Genomic DNA, 8678 nt, shown 5'->3' with positions numbered 1-8678 from the left:
AATTAAGTTTTTAATATTACACTCTGCCTGGGCTGACATTTTGAAATCAAAATCTGACAGTGCCCATATAGTAAATATAGTATAATTAATAGTTTTTTCAAAAGAGGGACAGGAAAATGATCATTCTAACTGTGCTGTACAGGTGGCATGGGTACTATTCTGGGTAAAATGGAGTGAAATAGTAATTAGATTTCAGTCACGCCATTTTCACTGGAAAAAAAAAAAGTCCAGGTAGCGGCAAGGGTCTGCAGTGAGCAAGCCTGCAAAATTGATCTCAAGGGGCTGTCTGGCGCAAGCAGCTCAGCATTGGACTAAGGGCCACACCCGCCGGCCTTGTCCGGCGGTAAAGCAGGCAGGCTCAGGGCGCGCGATTAGGCTGTGCATGGCTTTAAGGACAGGGCGGAGAAGCAAGTCCTTTTTGCAGGAAGAGACGACCATAACTTTTTCACGAAAAGTGGAAACAGCCGTCTGGAATGCTTTTTTGCTGTTTTGTTTCACTTTTTAAGTCAACGGACTTAGTCCTACACGCGAACACCCGCCCACAAATTTCAGACTTTTGTGATGTCAAGCCAACAGCATCCTCAACCCCGGCCCGGGCGGGGTTAAACGCCAAGACGTCACATCGTGCGTTTGGAACGCCGCCTCCTCGCAATAATATGGGGAGGTTTGAAAATCACCCCACTGGAAGCCCCGCCTCCCGCTTGTCTTGAGGAGGAGCGCGAAGAAATCGGGCAATTGAACCGCGTGTGCTCGTGAATGGTGAGTGCCTGGCACCTGCCCGGATTCTGCGTTTTGTGTACTAGTCCTTTGGGCCACCCAGGCGCAGCCGAAGTCAGAGCAGAGAAAGGAGGGCACCAGGAGCGAACCATGAGCCCAGGTGGATTGGAAACTTCATTGTTTGCCTTAATGCTGTTGGGTATCCTCAGCCGAGTCTCCACAAATGGTAAGAGAGAGCGGGCAAGGAGTTGAAATTTAACTGGCTTTTCAAATGTCGAGGGGAGAAGCAAGGAGCAAGACAAGAGGAGCCAGCGGACGTTTCGTTTAGAAGCTAAGAAGTCAAAGCGTGGGGAGTAAAGGAGAATTGGGGGGGGGAGGTGCTCGGAAAATCCAAATCCTTCAACCTCTATCCCCCCTCCCCCATTACAACCTGATACCTGAGTATCGGGCCGAAGGGACTTAATGAAAGTCCGTTAGGAAAGCTTTCAAAATTACCCCCCTTTCCCCTCTCCCCTTTCCCCTCTTGGGTTAGCTTTAGAACTCGCGTCGCTACAACTCCCTTCCGGGGCTCATTAATAATTTAGTTCGAATTCGTCCCTAGGCACCAGGTATAACATGAAGTAACTGGATACCCAAGTTGGAGGGTACTCCGCGGTTTTTCTTTTTTCAATGCTTTGCATAGAAAATGGCCATAAACGTCTCGCCCTTTGGATTTTGGCCTCTTTTTTGGTCCACCCCATTCCCAATTAGCTGCCGCTTTGAAATTTCATTCAAGGTGGCAGTGGTAGTTACTCCGCCCTTCAATTTAAACGGGAGAGATGAGCTCACGCACCAGGCCCTCCCACTACGAGTTTCTTTCGTGCCATTAATTAAGTGGCAGCCCTGCTGGTCCCAGACGCTTCGGAGCATCGCAGTTCACGGGAGAGGGGGAGAGTCAGCGGGGCGCTTCCTTTACGGGCCGACCGTAATTAGGAGGCGGTTTGCTTCCCTTTGCTCTTCAGTTAAATGATAAGGCTACTCTTGAGTAATCTTGAAGAATCAGGTAAAGATCCAAGGTGGATTGTTTAAATTTTCCTTAAAAAGACAAATAGTGATAGGGCTCAACAACAAGCACATGTTTGTTACAATACAAATCCTCTTAAGAATCATTGGCGCTTTGAGCCTTCAAGTCTGGGAGGATTTTCAGAATCTGGCTGAGATTTAGGTATTTGGGTGGAGCTCTTAAGTTGAGGTGTGGCGGACCGGACTTCTTTCTCAGGAGATGACTGAAAACGGGAACATAGGTAGGGCAGACCTGGGAGTAAGCATGCGCTGCTAAGTGGAGATCCTTTTCAAAAGAACTGGTGGCAGGACAGGCGTGTCAGTTTCCTTCCCTGAATTGCAAAAACCTGTCAGACCCGGTAGGGGAGAATAAAGGTATTCTTTCTGGCGTTTGACTTCCTTAGAAGGTACCTTTGGTATATATTTATGTCCGAAATACAACTTTTGGAACTGCAGGTCATTAATGTTTAAAGATGAAAATCAGTGCATATTTACTAAATATTGCTGCTTTGAAAGTGCAGCTATTTATGGGAGTGTAAGGGAAGAGTCCTATAAAGATGAACATGCTTATTAGGAACACTCCAGGTTGGCGGGAAATAAGAATGGCTCCATGGTCCGTAACTTTTCCCTTTGGAGGCAATCATTGACTTCATCTCACTCTGAGATGCCATTTTCATTTCCTATTGGCTTGTGAAGAACATCTCATAGCTCTTTTCAGGCAATGTCAGGCTAAAGAAGGAAGACTCCCTAGCTGAGCTTCTTTGGTGTTAGGCATCCATTTTTCACTGGTTTCTGTCATCCCACTGCAAATGCCTGGTTAGCTTCCTCTTTTCAAGACTCCTTCCCTGCATTGGTGCAGTTTAGACTTTACATAAAAACAGGGTATCTGCTAGGTATGACAAAACATTTTGATGGGGAAGATTTGAAAATAAGGAATAGGATCTTTTCCCCAAATGTCTCCTTATTTAAAGTTGCCCCCAATTTTTATCACAAATCTTTCCAAAGTGCATTAATAAATTGACAAGCAAAGATTTCACTTTGTTTCTGTGCTTATTTGCAAATGGGCACACTCTCCAAGTTTGCTATATTTAAAGATAAAAAAGAACTACTGTACTTTCTGCCACATACCTGTTAATAATTGAAGGAAATCTGTTCTTGCCTAATAGATCTGTTTTTGGATAGCAAAGTTCCAAAGGACAATTTCCCCCCACTTTGAATGTATCTGATATATTTGCATTAAAATATTTGATGCAAAAAATATCTGACATGAACTTCAGTCATGTTTACAAAAGGAGACTCTTGGTCATTATGGGAATACTTGGTTGTGGTTTGATGATACTTTTCTCAAAATTACTGAAAAGTTAACATGATCCTGTAGATCAGGGCTGTCAAACTCACGTCATCACATGACATAATGACTTTTCCCCCTTCACTAAATCGGCATGGGTGTGGCCAAGCGCATGAAGCATCCAGCCCACAGGCCTCAAGTTTGACAGCCCTGCTATAGATGATATTATTTTACCACAACAAACTAACATGAATCTTACTTTGGCAAGCTGTAATATCAGGAAACTGTTGGCAAAATTTGGTATTCAATAATAGCCTTTATGTGTTGGGGTTGCAAGCTCCAGAATTCCCAGCCTATGTGGAAGCATTAGATTAGAGCAGGGGTATCAAACTGGCAGCCCAAGAGCTGGATGTGTCACGTGGAGGCCACGCCCAGCCCGGCTCCGCAAAGGTGACATCCACAAATGTCATGATACGTCACATGACACGATCAAGTTTTACATCTGTGGGTTAGAGAAAGGTGTCCTAGAGTAAAATTAGAACTCAAGATTGAAGCAGTGTAATTTGGGTAGAAGAGCTTGGCAGGAAGGTCTAGAAAAGGATCATATTTTTCAATCCCCAAAGAATATTTGTGCCTTATGAATAAGCACAATTCTAGTCAAGAGAGGAAAGGAGAAAATAACCATGTGTAAAGAATGACAAGTATGGTGGTCTATCTGATCTGCCCAGAATATATGAAGGGAATGCAAAGTGTGTGCAGGCGAAATTCTTCCTCCTGACAAAAGTCTTCCATAAGAGTGTAACTCCTGACTTGTGCACACTGCATTGCCAGGAGGATAGATGTGTGATGCTGCCCCAATTACAAAATCCTCTGGCCTTGTTGGTGGAGCTGCTTTACAATTCCACCACATGCTAGGCTGGGCAAGATGCATTGCTGCTAAACTTGTTAGCCTCCCAAACATACTGAATTGAAGGCAAGTGCTCCCCAGTAAGCTGCAGTTGAATGTGATGTCTGTGTGATTTGTTGATCTGTTGACATCTCTGAAGCCAGAATAGGTAGTTGAAATTCGCCAACTCCAGTGTGCACTTCACTACAGAACTGAATTAATCTGAACTCCTACTGGATTAATCATTATAGTCTGGCCAGGAAAACAGGACTTGGGTGTGTGTCTTACAGTAGAAATAGGTTCCTGGTTAGTGCCATCCTTTAGCAATGAGCAACTGCAAACTCATCATTCCAGAATGCCCTTTATAAAATAAATACAGATAAGAGGCTAGAGTATTTTGTGAGGCTATGGGTTGAATTTGGGAGATAATGGTTTATGGAAGCCGTAAATTGATACTGGATAATGCAGGCCAGGCTCATTTACAATAGCTCCGGAGAGTTGTTTACTATAGGCCAGACTATAAAATCTAATAAATCTAATAAAATATAAAAAGTTCATGTAGCTATATAAGTATCCAATTTTGAAGGATAAAATGTTTTTGAATCTGCAACTTTCCCCAGCCTTAATACATGATTGCTGGAGTTTTGTTAAGCCCTAATAATTGCTTGGAAAGCTCTGTTGGGAGAAGAGCTTACAGTACCTCCATTTCTCTATTCTACTGTTTCATATTGAAGGTTTCTGGGAAGGTGGTGTCTTATTTGAATTTAGCACATTCAAAGGGTCAGCCCTGGCACTGAAGAAGACTTTGGAGCTTCTGATCCTGCTGAAGATACTGCTAGCCAAACTCGGCCATTAGAAACTGGCATACTTCAGCAACTAAGAAAGTAGCTCTCCAGTTTTCAGACTTCAAAACTCTACAAAATACAGTTGGGATGGAACTGCTGCCAGAACTGCTGCATAGCTGCCAGAGAAAGGAGGGCGTAGCTTCATTGAAATGAAAGCTGCTCTCAATGCTTCATGGCTTCATGTAGAAGCCCAAAAGGCAGCCTCATCACAAGCTGCAGCTTTAAACTGGGTCATTGGGCCACATCAGCAATCCTTGTGGGTACCTATTGCCCAGAGTTTCAGATGTAGCTTTTCCTGGCCAACCTAGACATTCAGGAGATTCAATTTCCATATGTAAAGAGTGCACTGTGTCAGTGAGTGCAGTTCTTCCTCCAGTTGTATCAGATAGATCTCCCCGCTATTATTGTCTCAACTCGCCTTGCTCTCTATCAGTTTGCTTGTGGGTACAATCAGAAATATCTAATTCTAGATAAATCTGGTAAGATCTTCAGTCTCTTGTCTGCAGGTCTCTTACCTTCATGGAGTTGGGAACAGATGCATGTGCACTTAGGATTACTTTTAAAAGTTGTGGTGTGCATAGTTATATATAAAATAGAACTTGGATTCATAGCCTGTGGTGAAGGTACTGATAAATATGAATAAGTTTGTTTAATTTACAGGTAAGAAATTCTCCATATGCAGGTGAGGACTGAAGTCAGAATGTGATGGTTTCTCTTTCTAATGTTTAATGAAACTTTTGCAGAGTGGAGTAAGTGTGGAAGAAATGAATTTCAATGCAGAAATGGATATTGCATCCCTTACAAATGGATCTGCGATGGCAACCCTGAATGCCAGGATGGTTCTGATGAATCCCTGGATGCCTGCAGTAAGTTGCTAATGCTAATTTTGAGCAAATTTTCCTCTTCCAATCTCCCCAAAAGCCACACATGAAGGGACAGTCTTCAAGTGCCTGTGCCTACAAGAATATGCTCTGGATCTCTTATTATCTTTTGTAGAGGCCTTTGCTAACTAAGCTGTTCAAAATAAACTACAGCTTGCTATGATTCCTCAGTAGAGTAAACCAGACATGTCAAACACAAGGCCTGCGGACCAGATCCGGCCTGCAATGTTGTTAGATGTAGCCTGCAGGGCTGCTTCGGAAATAGTAAAGGACAAGCCACCTCTCTGCTCAAGCTGTGGTATTCTATGGGGCACAGCCGTCCTTGTCCACGGATATCTGGTGCCATCCCACGTTCTTGCCCTGCGCTGTTTTGATTCCTGGGGCCCCCGGCAGGGCATCGGTGCTTGTGCGTGGGTGGGGAGGGTGCCTGGGAGGTTAAATAGTGCTGAGGCACGGTGGTGGGGAGACAGCCAAACTACACAAACTGCAACAGGGATGGGGATGAAAATGGGAGTCCATCACAGGCAATGGGAAGGCAGCAGTGAGCGAGGGCTACCCATTTTGACCCCTCCCCACTGCCATTGCCTCTGCGGATGGCCTTTGGCCTAAAACCAAATGGGCAGTTCAGCTGCCCACCCACTGTGCCCCAGCACCATTCAACCCCCCCTCCCTTTCGTCCCACAAGCCAGATCCTGTCTGCTGCTTGGGGTGGGGGGACAATCCGGGGGATGGCAAGGCTTTGGCGTTTGTCTTGGTCTTGTATTCCTCCGCTGAAGACCTCTGGATCCTCCCTCCCAGCCTTGCCTGGCCCTGCACAGGCGTGAGTGATATTTTTTTTTTTTTTTAAAACAAGTTTTATTAATTTTTAAAACACACAAATTATCATTATTCATTACATGTTTAAACCTTTTTCCTTGTAAATTTAACAAGTCAGATAAATTATGATTCTGTTTTAAACCATTTCCATATAATATACCAAAACCTCTTATTCAATTTCTCTTTACTTCTCTTTACTCTTATTCAATATCATTATTATTATTTCATCTGTTTCTTTCTGACTTAGTTACCATTATTCTCATTCTATATTTCTACAAGTTTTTACCAATTCTCCCCCAAAAAGACATATATACACACAACACACAAAACATAAAAAAATATCTTTTGGAAAGTAACTTGGACCCAGGTGTCTCTCTCTTCATGGACTTCAATTATATTCATGCTCATCTTACATATCATTACTTATTTTATTTACCATTCTAAGCCTTCTATATTAACTTCTCCACATATTTCACACTTCTTAATTCTACCTTAATTAATCATCTTAGTTTAAATCATTATATTTGTATCTTTTGTCCATTTTTATCATCCCTTTGTCTCATCCCTTATGAAAAAAAAGAAAATCAGTTTCTCCTGAAATCATTAATCAGAGTATGATGCCTTTCTATCTCCCCTAAGTTAATCAAATTAATCTTTAAAATAATATCTAATACCCAATCAGATTTTGCTTGGTACATTCTATCTAACTAATACATCCAACACAATTAAGTGCATAATTAGAGAATAAATCCAAATATTAAAAAGAAATACTATAATAAAAATTTTATAATAACATCAATACCATAATTTTATTAAACTCTTTAATTAAAACAATATTCTAAACCTCTCCTATTATTAAGTTTTAAAACCAATCATTTTTAAACATTTTAACATTTTAATCTCTTATCAACTCTTAAACCATTGCAATACTACCATCTCATCTTATGTACCTTGCAAAATCTTTTTTTTTTTTTTTAAATTATACTTTATCCATTATCCATAAAAATTCCTTTTTTCCATTTAATTTCAAAACGTTGTAGCTTTTCTCCACCTTTTCCCTTTCTTTCTTTTCCCAACAAACCTTTCTACCCCCTTCTTCTAGCCTCTGCCTTACCGGCTTCCCTTCTCTGTCGTATTTCTTTTCCCCTTTGTTTACAATCATCATATTGGTTTTGCACTTTATTTTTCCCTTTCTTAAATGTTTTTTAGATCTTAAGTCCTTAAACTTTAGTTTTCTTCTTTTCTCTTCTTTTCTTTTCTTTCTCTCTTCCTTTTTTCTGGATCAAATTCTGAGATTCATTAAAGATGGCTCCTTCCTTTCTTTCTTGTTCCTCTGCTGTCTTCATCTGTTGTAATTTTTGTTGATAATTAGTAAGCGCCATTTCTAAGAAAAGGAAAGCTTCTTCCACACCATTTCTTAGTTCCTCAACAGAAAGAGCCATTATAAATCTTTTCTTTTCTTTTCTCCTTCTTTCTTCTTACAACAACCAGAATATTCAAAAGAAAATAAAAAAAGATAAAACAGTCCCAAAGTTATCAATCAGTCCAAACCAAGGCAGAGTTCTCACTTTCTCCTTCTGGGGTGATATCAATCAAAGAGAAAGAAAGTCCAAATCTGTTTAAAGTCTTGTTACAATATATTCTAGTCTTCAAATCCTTAAGGCATCTGCTCCAACAAATCTTAGCATACAAATATTTTCTTTTAATCCTCTCTTCCCACTCATCGCTTAAAACCAATTTCCACCTAAAAATAGGTTTCTTAATATCCAGTTATTTATTCCGTAGGAAAAGAGGGAAAGCTATCCTTTCAGCACCTTCCAGCAGCCGCTTTTTTCCTCTTCTGGCAGGTATTATTCAGAAAGTCATACTTTTCAGGAATTTTATTAAATATGTCTTAGAGTCCTAGGAGCCAAGAAAACTTTCTCCTCTCAATCACTTTCTCCACTTCCTCCTGCGCATTCTTACCCGGCTGCCAGCTTCTTTGTGGCGGCCATTACGGACCGCCGCTGCACCGTCCTGGGAAAAGGGGGTTCTGCCGGCCAGGGAGGGGGTCTGCAGCACCCCAAACCCTTCTCCGGATCCCCTACCTTCAGCTGCCCCTGCAGGGCAGCCTAGCTCCGCACCGGCTGGGTCGGAGCCCCAAAACGGCTAGCGCGGCAGGGATCGCGCAGCTCGCAAATCCCTGCCGCCGCGAAGCCGACAAA

General features: G+C 42.0%; 1 protein-coding gene across 1 annotated transcript in view; it reads left to right on the top strand.

Annotated features, from left to right (window-relative positions):
* Positions 1–708: 708 nt before the first annotated feature.
* The window catches only part of LDLR (low density lipoprotein receptor), a 28098-nt gene continuing 20128 nt past the window's right edge, over positions 709–8678 (top strand). Inside the window, exons 1-2 of the mRNA XM_087957085.1 lie at positions 709–943; positions 5521–5643. Of these exons, the coding sequence (XP_087813211.1) occupies positions 757–943; positions 5521–5643 (310 nt within the window). The 5' untranslated portion in view covers positions 709–756. The remainder of the gene's footprint in view (positions 944–5520; positions 5644–8678) is intronic.

Source organism: Notechis scutatus, chromosome 2, assembly GCF_049901735.1.
Source record: "Notechis scutatus isolate UNSWTSFEM ecotype Mainland chromosome 2, rNotScu1.2, whole genome shotgun sequence".
Lineage (NCBI taxonomy): Eukaryota > Metazoa > Chordata > Lepidosauria > Squamata > Elapidae > Notechis > Notechis scutatus.
The sequence above is the reverse complement of the archived record's forward strand: the minus strand, read 5'-3'. Positions and strand labels throughout refer to the sequence as shown.